Source organism: Panthera tigris, chromosome D3 (assembly GCF_018350195.1).
Source record: "Panthera tigris isolate Pti1 chromosome D3, P.tigris_Pti1_mat1.1, whole genome shotgun sequence".
In the NCBI taxonomy this organism is placed as follows: Eukaryota; Metazoa; Chordata; class Mammalia; order Carnivora; family Felidae; genus Panthera; species Panthera tigris.
In genome coordinates, this window is record NC_056671.1 from 43,571,569 (window position 1) to 43,591,220 (window position 19,652).

Below are 19,652 nucleotides of genomic sequence, written 5' to 3' on the forward strand. Positions count from 1 at the left end.
TTTAATTTCTGCTAATACCTTTTTAAATCTAATAATTCTGCAGCAAAATTTAATTACCAAATAGATTCACAAAGAAATAATAAACCTAAATAAATAAAATATAGTAGTCAAAATGATACCTTTTGAATGACATCAGGCTCAGATTTTTTTACTCACATATTATCAGCACTTCAAGGAATAGATGATTCTTACTGTAAATGAAATTTTTCAGAAATTATAAAAGGAAGAAAAGCAACAGGTCCTTAATATGAGATTGATTTAACTTTTAAGTAAAATCCCAATAATGACAGAACATGGGGGGGGAAAAGTGTATATATCAATACAGTAGAGGTGAAGAAAAAAAATTTTAATAGGATTTATCCTAGGAATGTAAGTATGGTTCAACATCGGGAAGATTAATGTAATACCAAATTAAGCCTAAAGGTTTAAATATTTTAAAACTATATGATCATCTCAGATGCCAAGAAAATTCTTACAGTAAAATCTAACATCCAGTACAAAAACAAACCAGAAGGGAATTTTCCTAACTTGAGGGAATTAATAAAAACCCTATGGCAAGTATCATACATAATGATCAAACTTCCAAAAATATTCCCAGTAAATTCAAGAAAAAGGCACAGATGTCTGCTAACCATATTTCTGTTCAACACAATAGTAGTGGCAGACCTAGCCATTTCATTAAGAAAAAAGAAATAAGAGTTATAATTACTGAAGAGAAAAGACTGAACTGACTCTATTTGAAGGCAGTAGAATAGTCTACAGAGAAAATCCAGGAGAACCAGCAAACTATTAGGAGAATTAAGAAGGCTTCAGCAAGGCTACAAGAGACACATCAGTGGTATTTTACTCTCTAAGCAACTACAAAATGTTAGTCAAAATAGCAATGAAAACTAATACCTAGAAGAAATTTTCATGGAGAAAATTATAAAAATGGAGAGGTACAACTATGTTTATAGATAGGGAAACCCAGTGCCATTTCTCCCCCAAGTGTATCCATAAATGCATTGTGTTTTGAATCAAAACCAAATGTGTTTTTTGAGGAAACTTGAAAAGTTGATATTAAAGTTCTTCTGAAAAGCCAAGAGTACTAAGAAAAATTGGAAGAAATTGGAAACAATTGCCCTATCAGATATTAAGACCTGTAATGCTCTAGTAATTGAAACAGTAAAGCAATTATTAGTACAGGTATAAAGAAGAAAAAAAAAAAAACTAGAAAAATAGAAAGCACCAACTGAAGTTTGAGATACAAAAGTTACATTACAGATTAGTGAGGAAAAGAAGGATTATTCCTTTTTTTTAATTTTTATTTATTTATTTATTTATTTTGAGAGAGAGGGCTGAGGGGAGGGACAGAGAGGGAGACAGAATCCCAAGCAGGCTCCATGCTGCTAGCACAGAGCCCCGCATGGAGCTCGAACTCACAAACTGTGAGATCATGGCCTGACCTGAAACCAAGAATTGGATGCTTAACCGACCGAGCCACCCAGGCACCCCAAGATGGATTATTCTTAATAAATGTTGCTTGGACAGCTCACTCATATGGAAAAAAATACAATTCAATTCATACCTTATTACATGCACAAAGCTGAATTCCAGCTTAATTAAAAGTCTAAAGGAGAGGGGCACCTGGGTGACTCAGTTAAGCGTCCGACTTCGGCTCAGGTCATGATCTCACGGTGCGTGGGTTCGAGCCCCGCGTTGGGCTCTGTGCTGACAGCTTGGAACCTGGAGCCTGCTTCAGATTCTGTGTCTTCCTCTCTTTGCCACTCCCCCACCCCTCCCCTCCCTCTCTCTCTTCCTCCCTCCCTCCCTCTCTCTCTCTCTCTCAAAAATAAACATTAAAAAAATTCTTAAGTCTAAATGAGAAAAGCAAAACTGAAACATTTAAATATATATATAAAATGTGTACATTTGGAGCAGGGAAAGATTTCTCAAGTCACAGCACCAGTCATGAGGGAAAATACCAATATAGTTAATATGAAAACATAAAAGTTTGAATAGTAAAAGATACCATAGAGGGGCGCCTGGATGGCTCAGTCGGTTGAGTGTCCCACTTCAGCTCAGTTCATGATCTCGCGGTCTGTGAGTTCGAGCCTCGCGTTGGGCTCTGTGCTGATGGCTCAGAGCCTGGGGCCTGCTTCGGATTCTGTGTCTCCCTCTCTCTCTGCCCCTCCCCTGTTCATGCTCTTTCTCTCTCTGTCAAAAATAAATAAACATTAAAAAAAATTTTTTTTTAAAAAGATACCATAGAAAAAACCATACCAAAGTGAACAAACAGCCACAAACTGGAAGATACTCATCACCTGTATAACTGAAGAAGATTAATATTTTGAACATTCTATCAATAAAAAGACAAGCCAGTGGAAAGCTGGAAAGATGGTATGTGCAGGTAGATTGCAAATACAGAAACCTAAATCACTGATAAGCTTATAAAAGATGTTAACCATCTCTAATAGCCAAAGGAATTAAAATGATGAGGCAGTCGTTTCACACCAAATTGACAAAAGCAGAAAAGCCTAACAACAAATGGTATTTGCAAAGGTGTGGGAAAGGACGCTTTCATACACGCTGGTTGAAGTATAAATTGATTCAACCACTTTGCAGAGCAATTTTATAACTAGCAAAATTAAAACTTCTGTTCCTAGATGTGGCCCCTAGAGAATCACACACATGCACAAGGAAATAATTAAGAAGACTCATTGTTTGTAAATTATGTGTTTGTAGGTGGAAGTGGAAACAATCTAAATGTTCATAAGCAGGAGGCTGGTAAATTACGGTAAATTTATGCAGTAGAGTTCCACAAAGCACTGAAAGTGGGTTAACTGGAGCAGAGATTGGCAAATCTAGCTTGCCACTTGTTTTTATAAATCAGTTTTATTGCCTCACACCCATGCTATAACATTCACCTGTTGTCTATGGCTGCTTTTGTACTGCCCCAGCAGAAAGTCGTAGTTGTGATGAAGACTGTATCATCCACAAAGCCTAAAATAATTTACTAATTGGCCCTTAACTGAAATTTGCCAACCCCCGAATTATGTTACATGTATTAAGTTGTATAAATTTCAGTTATAATGTCGTGTGAAAATAGTTTATTGCAGAATAATATGTATAGAGTTTGAAAACATGCAAAATACCTCAATACGTTATTTATAGATGACTACTTATGTAGCAATAATGTGAAATCTGCATTAGAATCATAAACACCAAATACATGGTAGTGCTTACCATAGAAGAGGAAGGGAGAGGGGAGCAGAAGAGGGAGGTTACAGAGGAGGGCTTAACAGTTTCGATAATATCTATTTCTTTAACAAATGTGGAACAGGTAAAAATGTTAGGATTTGACATGTCACTGGATAGAGGGACATGAATGTTATATTACTTAACTGTACCTTTTTGACATTTAAAATTTTTCATAATTTAAAAATTAGATAATTTGATATCAGCTAATGTGTTAATGATGACAAATTAAGATTTTAATGAGAATGCTCTTAATTTTTTTTCTAGCACAGATTTTTAAAGTACTTTGTATAAATGATAGAAATGGGATATTTCATACTTCAGTTTAATTTTACCAGGAATATTATTTACATGTACAGTTTATTGACAGAAAGGCACATAAAGATAAATAAGAATAGCATGATCCTTTTTGGGTTTAGAATAATAATCAGGAAGGCTGAAAGGCCTGAGCTGAGATGTGCAGTAAAAGCTAAGGATGATAAAAGACCCTTTGTTCAAGAAACAAAACAAAGAAATATTTGACCCATTGCGTGATGTAAATGGTGTAATTTTCTAAATAACCAAAGAAAAGTAGAACTAGAAAATATACATTAAGGAAGAAATAATGCACTTGAGCGTGTCAGTTTTAGTCTCAGTTCTGTCACTAGCTGTGTGATCTTTCAGAGCTTATAGTTTCCATAAGCATAGTGTGAAGCAGTTAGCTTGACTGATCATACTGGTCCCTTCCCACCTCCGATTCAATGTCTTGTTGACTCCTGTTTTCAGTCCACTATTTCCATCAAAAACTATATTCTAGCATAAAAAATAAATGTGGGAGGGGTGCCTGGATGGCTTAGTAGGTTAAGTGTCCGACTTCGGTTCAGGTCATGACCTCACAGTTTCGTGAGTTCAAGCCCTGTGTCAGGGGAGCCTGTCATGTGGAGCCTGCTTCACATTCTTGTCTCCCTCTCTGTCTCTGCCCCTCCCCTGCTCACGCTGTCTTTGTCTCTCTCTAAATTAAAATAAGATTAAATTAAATTAAATTAAATTTAAATTAAATTAAATTAAATTAAAATTAAAAAAGAAACGTGGGAGACTAAAAGCCCAAGATAGATGAAGAGTTTGTACACAACACTAGCCATTTCAGTTCATCTCTCCAAGCCAGGAGGCTTGTTTGTATTCCCGACTGGCTGAACTACTTAAGGTCTTCAAACAGACGAGTCTTTTACTGGACTTAGAGTCTTGGTACCTCCTGTTTTCTTTCTTGTCACATACTCTCCAACTCAAGATTTGCTCCTATAGTTTATAGTTGTGCTTTTTCCAGGCAGTCTTCCTCGAGTTGCTTAGGCAAATAGATGGAGGGTGGAACCTCTCACTGGAGAAAAGCGGGTTTCATGGGCAAAATAAGTGTGTTTTACTTTGGACATGAAATCTGATCAAGTGTCAGTTGAACATTCAAGTAGATATGTAGTAGCTTTGTAAGTATACAGATTTGGAGTTTAGCAACAGGGTCTAGGATGAGAGTATAGATTTGGTATATGGTATAGTTACCAGCTGTATGTAGTAATTAAAGGAAAATACAGACTGGAGAGAGAAGAAAACATTATGCAGCATCATGCAGAATCCTGAAGAAAATCAGCATTTAAGGGGCGGGGGAGTCCGGGAGAGGAAGAAGCTTGAAGAGTAGCCAGTGAAATTGGAGAAAAACTAGAGAAGTGTGACCTTGTGGAAGCCAAGCATATCAAGTAGGATGAGGACTCTGAAAAAAATGTTCATTGTGGGCGGGTGGGGGGACACAGTTCATTGGATTTAACAACAAGTAAGTCATTGGTCATCTTGGCAAAAACAGTAAATTGGTAAACAGAAAGCCACAGATTGTGCGGGTTGAGGGGTGAATTGGAAACAGTTCTTTCAAGAAGTTTGGCTGTTAGGGAATATGAGGGGAGGCTGAGGATCTCTTTGAGAGAAGTTACTTAATGGTAATAGAAAGGAGCTTGGAAAGAAGAAAGGGTTGAAGAAAGGGGGGTTAACTGATGGGACTCAGTTAACTTAGGGAGATTGGAACTTCCAAATGGAAGGATTACCTTTAGCAATGAAGATGTCGAGACAGAAGAAAAAAGGTGAAAACAAGGATGTGGGTGAAGCTTCCAATTTATTGAAATATTTTCATTGAAGGTGGAGGTAGTTGATGTACTGAGAGTGGAAGGGTAGTTAAGTAATGCTTGTAATATGTTGAAAGGGTTTGCAGTAATTGCTGTGGAGAAGAGGAAAGAATTACAGCCTTGGAGAATAAAGAAAGATCACTGATTAGAGACCAGAATTTTAAGTTAGAGGCAGTAGCATAGGGGGATACCATCTGCAGAGCTGTGTGGTTTGTATTTTCTTTCAAGTAGCTCCGTCTGCAACCTTCATGGGAAGCCTTCGTGTTGATAGAGGGAAGGTGAGTAACTTGGTTCGATCTGGTGTTGCTATTTTGCCCAGTAGATGTGACAGAAGTATGGCACAAAGGTGTTGAGGAAGTTGGCAAGAAAATGGTTGAAGAGAGAAACCAGAAAGTCAGGACCAGGACTCAGCCAGCTATAGCCGCAGGCTAAATCTGACCCACTGCTTGTTTTATTTTATATTTTAATATGTTTACATAAGTACCTACATAATATAATATGCCTCTTGGCTCACATAGCCTAAAATATTTAGCATCTAAAGAAGGTTTGCTGACTCCTTATCTTAACCAAAATAGGATTACTATAAAAACAGAATGGGACTAACAGGCAGAAAATAGATGATTCAAAGGACTTAAGGTCTCAGGTCCTGGGACAACTGAGTGAGAGACTGGAAGAATCAGAGGCTATGGTGAGAGGACTGTGAATTGAGGGTTTCAGAGCTGGGTTATATTTCTGGTTTGCTGTATCTTGACTTCAGAACCACAGATGTAACAGTGCTATCTACCGAAATAAATATCTCATGGCATAAAATAGTTTAAAAATCTGAAGCCTTTGCTCTTCTGTCCTAGGGCTTGTGCAGTAATGCCTCATATTCAGTGAGCCCTCAGTAAATATTTTTTTAATTAAAATCTTTCATTTTTGTAGTAGAATAACCTGTACCTTTAGGCAGAACTTGAATTTAATGTGTTTTGTGTTGTGTGTTTTGTTTTTCAACTAGTTGATGGATTTACAACTGAGTGACAGTAACTTTCGCCGACACATCCTGTTGCAATACCTCATTTTATTCCAGTATCTCAAGGGGCAAGTCAAATTCAAAAGGTGAGTTAATGTGAGTAGTAAATGATTTCCAAATAGTCCTTTCTAAAAGAGGACTTACTGATGTATTTTTCCTATGTGTCAGACTCATTTATAAGGGTCACATCCCTGAAACCTTCCTTTTGCGGCAACACTAGATAATCAGACACTTTTGTTAGAGATACGAGATGTTAGGATATTTGTTTTAGAGAAAGGTATTGACTGGATCTGCTATCAGTGTAAGTCTCTCCTGATGAGCGCCAGGGCTTCCTAGGGGTCCCCCAGTTGTGTGGGTGCAGGTCTCTCTGTTCCAGACATCCACTGTTCCCCTTTCACCTCACTCAGACCTTCTCCAAGCCTGATTTGCAGAGTAAATCCATAATACTTCTCTCACAAGATGTGGAGCTGTCTTAAGCCTTTAGAACTCAAAAGAATAAAGTAAATCTTTGAAGCACAGAGGAGTTCCAGTTTCTTTGGAGTTTCAGAAAACCTGATCAGTTCCTCTAGTTCCTGAGTACCTCCACCTGCAGCACAGACCACTTCCTCTTGTCCTATCCATAACTCAAGTAGAGTTCATCATTACTCAATGGCACTTTTAAGCTGCAAAGCAGTGTTGTATTTATTAGTTGTGTGAAGACCTGCTGGCTTTGAATCCCGCTTTCATCAATCACTATGTGCAGTTCAGCCCTTTCAGGCTTTTGATTTTAATATAACAAATAGCAAGTACTCAAAAACGTTATTTTTTTTATCCTGCTGTTGTTGAGTTTTAATATAGTTTGGTGGAAAGATCAAGGACTTTGGAGCCAGACCTAGGTTTGAATTCAAGCTTTGTTGTCTTGGGCAAATCACTGAGCCTTTATGGCCTCTGTTGAATACACACACATCCTCATTCTAGAATTAAATGAATAATGTGTGTAAAGTGCTCAGATCCTGGCACAGTAGTCTTACCACTATTTACTGGCTGGCAGTAAAGCACCTAGTGCATAGTGAGAGCCTAATTAATGGCACCCATTAACACTTTGGGTCTGCCTTCACCCTTCTCTAGGGGTGGGGTTTTTTTTTATTCATTGTGTTTTGATTGCCTTTTAAAGAAATGTAGCATGCTTTATCTGGATGTGCACCATGTAGAAGAATATGTTAATATTGTCTCAGAGGTTTTCATTCCACATTAAATTTATTTTAGGAAACCTTCGTTGCTCTGTTCATAGTTAATCAGATTGAGTGTTCTCCTTTATACACCTTCATGTCTTCAATTCTGATCATCTTAAGTGAAGTGCAAGAATTTTCTCTTATAATCCTATTCATATCTTGGTAACTTCTGACACTGTTTACAATCTGGTTAACTTAATCTGTTCTAGGCCTTGGGTTTTTACAAGATAGTATATAAGCCTTAAAATTGAATACACATTGCTGTAACTTAGTGTGCTTTTATTGCTTTGTTTCCTAGTTCAAACTATGTTTTAACTGATGAGCAATCACTGTGGATTGAAGATACTACAAAATCAGTTTATCAAGTAAGTTCAACATGCAACAAACCCATGATTGAACAAAATGGAAATTTAGAATTTTCTTTGTTTCAGCCCCAAATAGGAAAATAAGGATAAAGTTAAGCTCAGGTACAAGATCACAAACACTTCTTGGTTCCCTGCCTACAAACCACACCTATGATGCAGAAAGTTGTTGAAAGCTTAGTATATTCTTTCTAATCACAGCTACTATCTGAAAACCCCCCCGATGGAGAAAGATTTTCAAAGATGGTAGAGGTATGTATTTTATATTTACATAGCCTTCGTAACACCAAATAGAATTTCAAAGGTCTTCATTATATAAATATAATTTCTTTGTTTTTCCCAGCATATATTAAACACTGAAGAAAACTGGAACTCGTGGAAAAATGAAGGCTGCCCAAGTTTTGTGAAAGAAAGGTAAATATATACGCATCTCAAGCAATATGAGAAAGGTATTTCAAAATATCATTTGACATTATTTCACATTATGGATAGATGTATATGTGTATTGCATATTAAAAAGTGTAAGTAGAACTGTATAAGAATACCACCATTTTGGGGCATCTGAGTAGTTCAGTCACTTAAGGGTCCAACTTTGGTTCAGGTCATAATCTCACGGCTCATGAGTTTGGGCCCCACATCAGGCTCTGTGCTAACAGCTCAGAACCTGGAGCTTGCTTTGGATTCTGTGTCTCCCTCTCGTTCTTTCCCTCCCCTGATCATGCTCTGTCTCTGTCTCTCTCTCTCAAATACATATTTATTGAAATAAATAAATGAATTAACAAGAATATAATCATTTTGATTTATTTCTTTTTTTAATTTATTTTTATTTTGAGGGAGAGAGAGCGTGAGCAGGCAGGGGAGGGGCAGGGAGGGAGAGAGAGAATCCCAGCTGTGTCAGCACAGAGCTCAACATGAACCCAGAAACCATGAGATCATGACCCGAGCTGAAATCTAGAGTCAGATGCTTAACCAACTGAGCCTTGCAGTTACCCCTGATTTACTTCTAGTTGAATTTTTCACCTTAGATTTCTTGTCATTAAGTTCCCAGAACAAATTATTATTATTTTTTTTTAAATGCTATATGTATCCACTCCTTGCAATTTGTTCCCTGGTGTGGGATTTTTGTCTTCTAATGATTGTTTTATAATAATATGAAGCTTTGATGTTTTTATGGGAAGAAAACAAGAACTGAATTTTCTTTTACATTAAACACTTTGATGTGTGCTATCCATTTGTAAGTCCAGTGTGTTTTGTTCACCACAGAACATCAGACACCAAGCCAACAAGAGTAGCTCGCAAGAGAACGGCACCAGAGGACTTCCTAGGGAAAGGACCCAACAAAAAGATTCTAATGGGAAAGTAGGTTAACCTTAATACCATCTCCTATGTGGGATGGTATTAGTTTTTTTATATTTTGAAGATGTTACTGTAAGCACTCTCCAGTTTTTGTGTTTTTCAAGTTTTTTGTGTTTGGTGCATACATAGATGACTAAAGCAGACCACACACTGTCAATCTCGATGGCCCATTACATGGACTCATGCAGATAGATAAGCTTCCATTTTGTTTCTTGCTCCCAAAATCCATGGCTCTAGGCTATGCCATTTTTTTTTCCATGTCGTAGACAGTACAGTCGCTGTTAGAATGATCCAGCTCATTTCCAGCTGCTGTAAGGTACCACGATCCTTCAGTTTCTGTTACTTTCCGGTTAATTATTCATTGCTTTATACTCTACTTGAATATTTTTAGAAAAAACAAACGACTGTAATCATTAAATATATGCTTATATAGAAAATTTGCTAAATAGCAAAATTTAACGAAGAAATTAAAACTCATTCTGTCACCACCTAAAAATTCACTGTTTAAGTATTTTTACAATTTTAAGGCATATGAGGATGATGTCCATAAAAAAATGTATTTGTCTGTTTTGTAGTGAGGAGTTAACAAGGCTTTGGAATCTCTGTCCTGATAACATGGAAGCTTGCAAATCAGAGACAAGGCAAGTTTAAAATGTTTCACATGAAGTATTGCTTTTCTCACATGTCAAGTGAATGAAATGAATTTATTGTGTTGACTTTGGCACAGCAGAGTATGGTTTCCCATCATGAAACACCTAGAAGCACTGGCAGAATAATTTTAGAAATCACAAGGAAATAGAAATTCATAAAAGAAGAGGGAACTGAAAACCGAAGTATGAGCTAATATGGTTGCTTCTAGCTGAGAAGTTTGCAAATGATTTCCACTTTGGGGAGCCAGGGAACTTGGGTTGTAAGAGCTACAGAACGACAGAAGGTAAGGCCTTAGGCCTGCACACATTTGCAACTGAGTTTCCCTTGAATAAATTTCAGGCCACTGCACTGAATGTAAAAGAACAGATTAAGGAAGAAGGATTTGCTCACTGGCACAGGAACAAGCTTGTCCATTTCTACCTGGGGTGTGGGTGAAAAGGAAAAAGTACTCCCTGAGAAATTATAACAAGTCTAGTGTCATGCAGTCCTACAATTTAAATTTATCCTACCTGCAGTTCAAAGGAACCCCCAAGTTAAGGGTGAATTAAAATGTCTCAGTCTGATGATAAAAATCTTTCTGGAGGTCACACCTTCAACCTAAGCCATACAAGGATCCTCCAGATAAAGTCTGATAAGATAACCATCCACACTTAAAACATGCAAGAAAACAACCTACCATGAGAAAGAATCAGCAGATAGAACAACAGAACTTAGACAACCACTTCAGGTAATAAAACCATCAGGTAAATACAGCTTAAAATAAGTATATTTAAGATTGCTAAAGACATAAAAGAAGGAAATAAAAATTTTAAAAAGGAATATGACACTCTGAAAAAGGACCAAGCAAATTTGAAAAAACAAATAACCTAGCAATAGACACAGGTGGAAATAAGAATTAATGATTAAGAAATCACCCAGAACAGTAAAAGGGATCAAGAGTTAGAAAATACGAGAGTAAGAATCAACCACAGAATGAGGAAATAGAGAATGAGAAAGAGACCATAATCAAGATAATGACCGAGGATTTTTCAGAACTGAGAACAGGCATAAATTCTTAGGTTCAAGTACAAGTCTTAAGTAGGATAAACAAAATAAATCCATATTTCTACATATTGTTGTAAAATCTCCCAAGAGAAAAACCAGACTACCTGCAAAAAAACAAAATTAGACTGACAGCTGACTTTAAGAACAAAAGAAACCAGAATGAGTGTTAAGAGAAGGTGTCAACCCAGAATTCTGTAACAAGTTACAGTAGATCAATCAGGAAGGAGTGACTGAGAAGTAAAGTTACTTTCAGATTAAAACAATATATTATCAACAGTCCTTACTAAAAAAGCTGTCAAGGAAATGGAACCCAGAAACACTGAGTAAATTACAAGAAGGATTGCTATTCAAAGACATTGGTAAACATGAATAAAACTCATCAAGAATTCACTGTATAAAACAGTAGTAATTACTATTTGGGGATTATTTTAAAAGGTAGAACTAACATTTGATAAAAGTAACAGGGAGTGATCAGAAGAATTAAAGAATGTTACAGATGAAGGTAGATAGTAACTAGACTTCAAGTAAAACATGCTTGTTAAGTATGTAAAACAAATAGAATGTGTAACTTTGAAATGAGTTGAGGATACAAGGAAATATAGAAGATTCAAGCAATCAAATAAAAATAGGCAAGGAGGAAAAGCCACATAAGAAACAAGTAACGGAAAGCATAAAATTATACAGTTAAAAGAAATTCACATATAACAATAAATGGAAATGGACTTCCTAGTTCAAAGATATTAGTCAGTATATATTTTTTAAGTTTATTATTTTGAGAGAGAGAAACAGCAAGTTAGCGGGGGGGGGGGGGGGGGGAGGGGGGGGGGGGGGGAGGGCGGTTGGTAGGGCAGAGAAAGAGGGAGAGAGAGAATCCCAAGCAGGTGGAGCCAGAACTGCGAGATCATGACCTAAGCCAAAGTTAGATGCTTAACCGAAAGAGCCATCCAGGCACCCCTAGAAGTTAGTATTCTATTTTTAAAGTCCATCTATATGTTGTTTATAAGAAACACCTTAAACATAAGGATATGGAAGGGTTGAAACTAAAAAATATATGTATGATGTATGACAAATGACAGTTATATGGATATCAGATAGAGTTTTAAAGGCAGAAAGCATTATTAAAAATAACGACAATCACTGCATAAAGGTAAAAAATGCATCAGAAATACATAGATCTTCTAAACCTTGTTTCTAAAGAAATAAGTCTAAATAAGGATTAACCAGCTCACAATCTTGACACTTCTACAAAATGTTTTACTAGAATTTTGATACTAAATACTTTCAGTATTTAATAAGAAGGGTAAGAAAAACTTTGGATTTAACAAGACAGTTAGCAAGCTTAGTCTTACAGAAAACACAGATGCATTTAAATTATACGTGAATAACAAAATGTATTTTAAAAGCTTTCACATACTTTTTAATAACTCCAGAATCAAAGAATCATAACGTAAATTAGAAAACACAGAATTAAATGGTAGAAGTATTATAGATTTAAACTTTGGAGAAATAGAAAATAGAAATTTACGACCTTAAATGTTTATAGTTTTTTAAACATCTGAAATTTAACTCAGAGTTAACTGAAAATTAAGAATCCAGCAATGGGGGTGCCTGGGTGGCTCAGTCAGTTAAGTGTCCGACTTTGGCTCAGGTCTCAGTTTGCTCTCTGTCTCAGAAATAAACAAACATTAAAAAAAAATTTTTTTTTTAAGATGTGTTCTAATCAGACCCTTGAATCTTATTTGCTTGACTATCAAAATCTTACTTCTAAAAACAAATTCAGTGGGGCACCTGGGTGGCTCATTCAGTTGAGCATCTGATTTCGGCTCAAGTCATGATCTCACAAGTTTGTGAGTTCAAGACCCACATCGGGCTCTGTGCTGACACCTCAGAGCCTGGAGCCTGCTTCAGAATCTGTCTCTCTCTCTCTCTCAAAAATAAACATTAGAACAAAATTTTTAAATCAAAAAAACAAATTCAAGAAAGATGCCATTAAAAACCAACCATGCTATCATGGTAACTATCTAAAATAAGCTCAAAGTTAAACTCTTCAAATTTTAGTATGGTATGGTTATTAGTGTGGGTTTTATTAATTCTGGTTTAAGGAAAAAACATCCTTGGATATGGACATTTGGATGTGAAATTTTCCTCCTTGCTGGGGAAATTCAAATGTTATTAAACCCCAGGCTCCCCCTGTGACCAGTAACATTACAGTGTAGAGTCCAGTGACTGTGTTAGATGGAATACAGTATATGGTAACATTGCAATACCACACTGCCCCTCTTTATTATCCTCTTTGAGAAGTTTAGTTTTGAGTCATTTACCTTTTTTTTAAGTTTATCTTGAGAGTGTACACATGTGCGTGAGCAGGGGAGGAGCAGAGAGAATCGCAAGCAGGCTCTGTGCTCACAGAGCTCATTCCCATGAACTGCGAGATCACGACTTGAGCTGAACCTGAGAGGCAGACACTTAAACGACTGAGCCACTCAGGTGCCCAGAGTCCTTTACCTCCTTAAAAATATGAGTTCCTGGGGTGCCTATGTGGCCCAGTTGGTTAAGTGTCCAACTTCGGCTCAGGTCACGATCTCACGGTTTGTGGGTTTGCACCCAGCGTTGGGCTCTGTGCTGACAGCTCGGAGCCTGAGCCTGCTTCAGGTTCCATGTCTCCCTCTCTCCCTACCCCTCCCTCTCTCATGCTGTCTCTCTCTCCTTCAAAAATAAACATTAAAAAAAAAATTTTTTTAATCTGAGTTCCTAAGTAATATAACTAACACAAGTGTGGGTAACAGGAGAATCTTTCATTGCCATCATTTTATGATTATTTATTATTAAGAACACACATGATCCTCACTAGGTATTTTTATAACACCTAGGGAATACATGCCAACTTTGGAGGAATTCTTTGAAGAAGCCATTGAACAGGCAGACCCTGAAAACATGGTTGAAAATGAATACAAGTAAGTAATGTTCCTCATGAGCTAACTTTCCACAGTATTTTTTTAGGAATTGTATGTACACCAGAACACTAATTAAGAGAGATGGCTGGTAGGGCAGTACTTTTCCTCATAGGGGAGTTTACGTGCCAAGTTCACATTAGCACACACCCTGATTTCAATGACCATGCCCACTGACAAGCAAAACACAGAATCATACCTGTTTCAGAAAATAAGCACAATCCCTTTGGACCCCCCACCTCCCTTCAACCATCCTCTTTTCTTTGTTCCCCTTCAAATCAGAGTCTCCCAAGAGGCGTAGATAACCATTGCTTCATTTCCTCACCTCCCATTCCCTTGTCAGCTCACTGCTGCTGGGCTGTCTCCCTGTCCCTCCACTGAAATCACTCGTCGAGGTCACCGTGTCTTGTTTTGACCTCCCAGCAGCATTCACCAGTGGTCTCTCCCTCCCTAGTGTGTTCTTCTCTGGACATCCAGCAAACTCCACTCCTGCCTGTTTTCCTTCCTGCCCCGCTGCATCTCACCTGGCTCCCCATCCTCTACCTAACTCACAAATTTTGGAGTAACTTCAGGACTCAGTCACAGCTCCATCACGTAAATCTAGGCAATACCACACAGCACTGTGGTTTTAAATCGGCACTTTGGTGTCATGATTTAAGGGCAAGGACCCTCGTGTCAGACTGTCTGGGTTCCAACCCCAAGACAGTGTCTCCTACTGGCTAGGCTGCTACAGCTACTATAGCACCCCTCTGCCTGTGTCCTCATTGTTATATAGTAATAATACCCACTCTACAGGGTTATTCTGACGATTAAATAAAATGGTTCACTTTGAACCACACAGGTCATGTATTTAGCACACAGTAAATAGAGTGCTGTGGCTGACGTGACCTTATGACTAGTTAACGAGTTAGTTACTCTAATCTCTTAACTAGTGATGCTCTGGTCAGTTCTCCAGAAGAATTGTGATCTTTAAATTCCTGCTTAAAATTTTCCCATGACTGCATATTAAAATTAGGATGAAATCCAAATTCCTTACCTGGATCTAAAAGACTTCAGTCTGACTCCTTCCCCTCCAACCACATCTCCTCCTCCTCCTCACTCATTTTTTCTGTTCTAACCATACCAACCAGGGTTTTGTTCTTCACCTCAAAGGTTTTTCTATCTCAGGGCCTTTGCACTTGCTATTATGTTTGCTTGAAACTTCTCCCCCAGGTATTCCCTTGGCTTGTGGTCTTATTTCATCTCTTCTCAGATTACTGCCTCAGGGCAGTTTTCCCTGGCACAGAAGCTCCCCCCCCCCCATCAGAAATTCTCACTTTTCTTGGTTTTCTCATCCTTACCACTGAGATTCTTACACCTCGTGTTTATCAGTAATAATGATGCATTCACATTTACTGTGTGTCAGGTACTCCCTAGGCACTTAACATATATACCTCTAAAGTAGAAACTGTTCTTCTCTCCGTTTTACAGTTAAAGAAAGTGAGGCAAAACGTGTATTGAATACATTGAATAATGTATTGAAGTTCTTATCTAGTAAATGACAGAGCCAGGAAAATCACTCTGGCCTCAGGGCCCTGCCCTTAACTGCAGCACTAGTGTCTTGAGGGCTCCGTGACCCTGAGTGCCGAGTTCAACAAGTACTTGTTGAATGAATGAATGTGATAGTTCTCCAAGAACCTTAAGAACCTGAATGGTATGTATGGATTTCTGGAGAATAAAGTTTGTATTTATGACTGGCAGGATTTTGAAAATGTGTAAAAGATTCAAACTGTTTAAATGGGAATGTGTCCGAGAAGTAGACTGGTTCCCTGTTCAGGCAGAGCCCTGTAGCATGGCATTAACTTAGCAAGACCATGGTATCGGAGTAGCTTTGCAAGTACCAGCACATGTTAAAAGTAGAAGCTCATTTGTAAGAGAGGACTAAAGAAATCAGCTTGCTACTCTTCAGAACTTGGGGAGGAACTGCCAAATGACTTGCAAAAACTCACAACCAGAATACATTTGTGTTCTAGATTCTTCTGCAGCTTGGCTGTTTCTGGAACATTATCTTTAGAATTTGAGGTTTCCATTTCTCACCTTACTGTGTACCACCCACTGCTGTGCTTCGTAACAGTTCATGGATTCTCTTCTTGCATCATTGCTTATTGTGTTGGCTGTTCGAGGTTTCCCTTTTAGTTTTGGAGCCATTTTTCTTCACTGGGTTTGGTATTAAGCAAACTAAAATTTGAATGTTATATAAATGGAAAATAACATATTGGATTAAGTTTATGTGGTCAAAACTCAGCCATTGAATTTATAAAATATTCTGAAATTCACACCTGTAGGTGGCATTGACAGTATGGACATCAATTTACTGAACATAGTAAACCTTATTGTGAATTTTTTTTCCTAAATAGGTAGATGATTACGGTCTGGCACATAGAACATCTAGTTATTACTATACAAACTGACTTAATCTTAAGTAAAATGTGTATAAACTTTTCAAATGTGTTTGCTGCATATGAACCTGTCTCATCGGATTCTGCTGGTTTCTAGTATTATAAATGAACTGCATACTGAGAAGGTCTTTAGGAATAAGATCAAAATGAAAAGAATGGTGCCTTCAGCTATTTAGAGTATAGAATTTCACATGGTAAGTTATATTAATTAGAAGGCATATAGAAATAAAAAAACGTAAATTATAAGATGGACATCTCTTTTCATAGGGCTGTGAACAATTCAAATTATGGTTGGAGAGCCCTGAGACTACTAGCACGGAGAAGCCCTCACTTCTTCCAGCCAACCAACCAGCAGTTTAAAAGTTTGCCAGAATATCTTGAAAACATGGTAATAAAGCTAGCAAAGGAATTACCAGTAAGTAATACAGATGAATTTTTTCATATTCTTTAGGTGATGTTATCTAAAATGATTATCACGATTTGAGCAAAGAAGCTGAATATACAGCTTATCATGTGGAAAAAAAATAATGATCTACAAACCCCCATGTTTTAGAATAAGGAAAAATAGGAGTATATATTTATAGGAAGAACATAAATTGATAAAGTATCCTAAATTACATGCTGTATAAAAAATTTATTAAAGTCCACACTACTTTGGTTAAACTATCATTCCACCTGTAAACTCAGACATGAAATTTTTCCTGTTTGCCAATGCACTTTTATCAAACAGGATCTGAGGGTAGCAGTAGGCATCTTGGCCTATCTTTCTACTCTGTTCTCTTTTCTAATACAATTTTCTCGTTGTATTACTACAACTCAAAAATTTTTAAGAACATGGTTGCTCCCCTGGTTTTCCCCAGCCCACTGTTACTGTACTAAAATATTTGCAAATCATTATACTTTTTATTGGCTTCCTTCTTCCCAGGTTGGGGGCAGGGGAAGTCTTTCTCATTCTCAGATCTTAACGTCCACTCCAAGTTAACACCATCGCATTTGTGATCCTCACCTGCCATTCCCATTTAATATGCTCAAGGATAAAGTTCTGGGTCCTCTATTTGGAAACTCAACCATTCCTGTCTAACCTGAAAGTATCCCCAGGTATTTTACAAGTCAGCATTCTTTGAAACATTCTTCTTCCTCATTTTAGCCTCCTTCTGAAGAAATAAAAACAGGTGAGGATGAAGATGAGGAAGATAATGATGCTTTACTGAAGGAAAATGAAAGTAAGAATTGAATTTTCTTGGCTATTTTACAAAATTGGAAAAGATTGGGGTTCTTTGTTGAGAGGTACGTTATTTGATCTACTTCTCAACTTCTACCACTTATCTCTCAGCTGTTTCTTATAGTGAGGTATTTTAAACATTGTTTGACAACTTGTAATTAAAATATTACATTTTATGCAATAAAAATGTGGAAGTGACGGGAAGGAAGGTACTTAAATTTGAAGGCGACCCATACTTGTTAATTTTGACAGGGATTGGGGTGGTTAGAAGGGAACACCTGGTTTCAGGGGAGGCCTTCATAATTACACTAGAGGCAACAGCTTTAGCTTTAAAAGAAGTATTGAGGGGCGCCTGGGTGGCTCAATGGCTTCAGTATCTGACTCTTGAATTAGGCTCAGGTCATGACCCTAGGGTCATGCGATCGAGCCCTGTATCAGGCTCCACGTTGAGCATGGAGCCTGCTTGAGATTCTCTCTGCCCCTCTCCCCTGCTTGTGCTTTTTCTGTCCTTCACTCTCTAAAATAAAATTTAAAAAAATAAAAGAAATACTGATTTCCTAGTGATCATGACTGTAAGAATATTCAACCCACAGAAAATATAGAAAGGAATTGTTTTACTTTTAAAACAAAGCTTATGAAAGGTGATTAATATTTCAGTGGCCCCGTAACTTCCCAGTTCTGTTGTACTTTGAATTGTACATGTCCTCATACTTTGTACATAATTTACATTTCGTGTGTTTTCTAGGCCCTGATGTCCGGCGAGACAAACCTGTGACAGGGGAACAAATAGAAGTATTTGCCAACAAGCTGGGCGAACAATGGAAGATCCTGGCTCCCTACTTGGAAATGAAAGACTCGGAAATTAGACAGATTGAGTGTGACAGCGAAGATATGAAGATGAGAGCTAAGCAGCTACTAGTCGCCTGGCAAGATCAAGAGGGAGTACATGCAACGCCTGAGAATCTGATGAATGCACTGAACAAGTCCGGATTAAGTGACCTTGCAGAAAGTCTAACTAATGACAATGAGACAAATAGTTAGCTTCTTTTTCCTTCATTTTTTTTTTTTTTATTAAAACTGTGATAAGATTTTGTTACCAAGCAGCATTTGATAAGAGGTCCAATGGTTTTGGTAAACAATAAACATTTTTATAACAGTTGTTGTACAGTTGGCTGGTGCTCCAAGAACAAAAGAACACATTGGCTCTTGATGACTGACCTCAGGGTTTCAGAAGGGAGTAGGTTGGGAAATGGCCAAAATAAAGTGACCTCAAGGTCAGGTATCTTTGTTAAATATTTATAATGAAGTCAGTAAGCAATATTTAGGGAGCATGGTGTTTCCTAATACTATGCCAGATTAGATTCCTGCATGCCATTAGTAGTTACAAAATTTAATGTGCTGTTCTGAAAATCCCAGAATGACTTTGTGAAACCATATGACTGCTCCATTCTCATTCATTTGTGCTTTAAAGCAGAGGATCAGCAAACAATGGTCCATTTTCCACCTGTTTTTACAAGTAAAATTTCATCAGCACAGATGCCGATTCCTTTAAGTATGACCTATGGCTCCTTTCATGCTACAACACAGTTAAGTAGCCACAACAAAGATTATGGCCTGCAAAACCTAAAATAATTTACCATCCACCCTACCCATTACAGAAAATGTTTACCTTATTTCTTTTAAAGTTGGAGGTTGGCAAAGTCTAAAACCTAGTCTTTTTAGCTTTACAAAAATTATTTAACCCCTTTAAGTCCTTAAAATAGAGATTTATACTTCAGGGACTATTGTGAAGTTTGAGATGTATTATGTGAATGCAATCTATAAACAGCAAAGCACTATGTAGTAATGGCTGGAGTTACTATCTATTAGTTACTAGCAACCAGAAAGATAGTTACTACCATCTATTTCCCACGTAAGTATTAGGTCATCACTGTTCATTTGTTTTGAATCCTGAAAGGCTACTAAGTGCTTATTACACCATAAATGTTCTTGCTTGGGCTTAACGTCCCTAGCTAGTCCCGAAAGTG

General features: G+C 37.4%; 1 protein-coding gene across 2 annotated transcripts in view; it reads left to right on the forward strand.

The window, feature by feature from the left end:
- Positions 1-18,781, forward strand: part of THOC1 (THO complex 1) — a 58,989-nt gene extending 40,208 nt beyond the window's left edge. The window contains exons 12-21 of one of the 2 annotated variants that reach the window (XM_007075944.3): positions 6,376-6,476; positions 7,900-7,966; positions 8,165-8,215; positions 8,307-8,377; positions 9,227-9,322; positions 9,895-9,960; positions 13,885-13,968; positions 16,671-16,818; positions 17,551-17,626; positions 18,371-18,781. In XM_007075944.3, the coding sequence (XP_007076006.1) occupies positions 6,376-6,476; positions 7,900-7,966; positions 8,165-8,215; positions 8,307-8,377; positions 9,227-9,322; positions 9,895-9,960; positions 13,885-13,968; positions 16,671-16,818; positions 17,551-17,626; positions 18,371-18,666 (1,056 nt within the window). In that variant the 3' untranslated portion in view covers positions 18,667-18,781. The remainder of the gene's footprint in view (positions 1-6,375; positions 6,477-7,899; positions 7,967-8,164; positions 8,216-8,306; positions 8,378-9,226; positions 9,323-9,894; positions 9,961-13,884; positions 13,969-16,670; positions 16,819-17,550; positions 17,627-18,370) is intronic. The other variant, XM_042961836.1, reaches the window with a different exon arrangement.
- Positions 18,782-19,652: the final 871 nt, after the last annotated feature.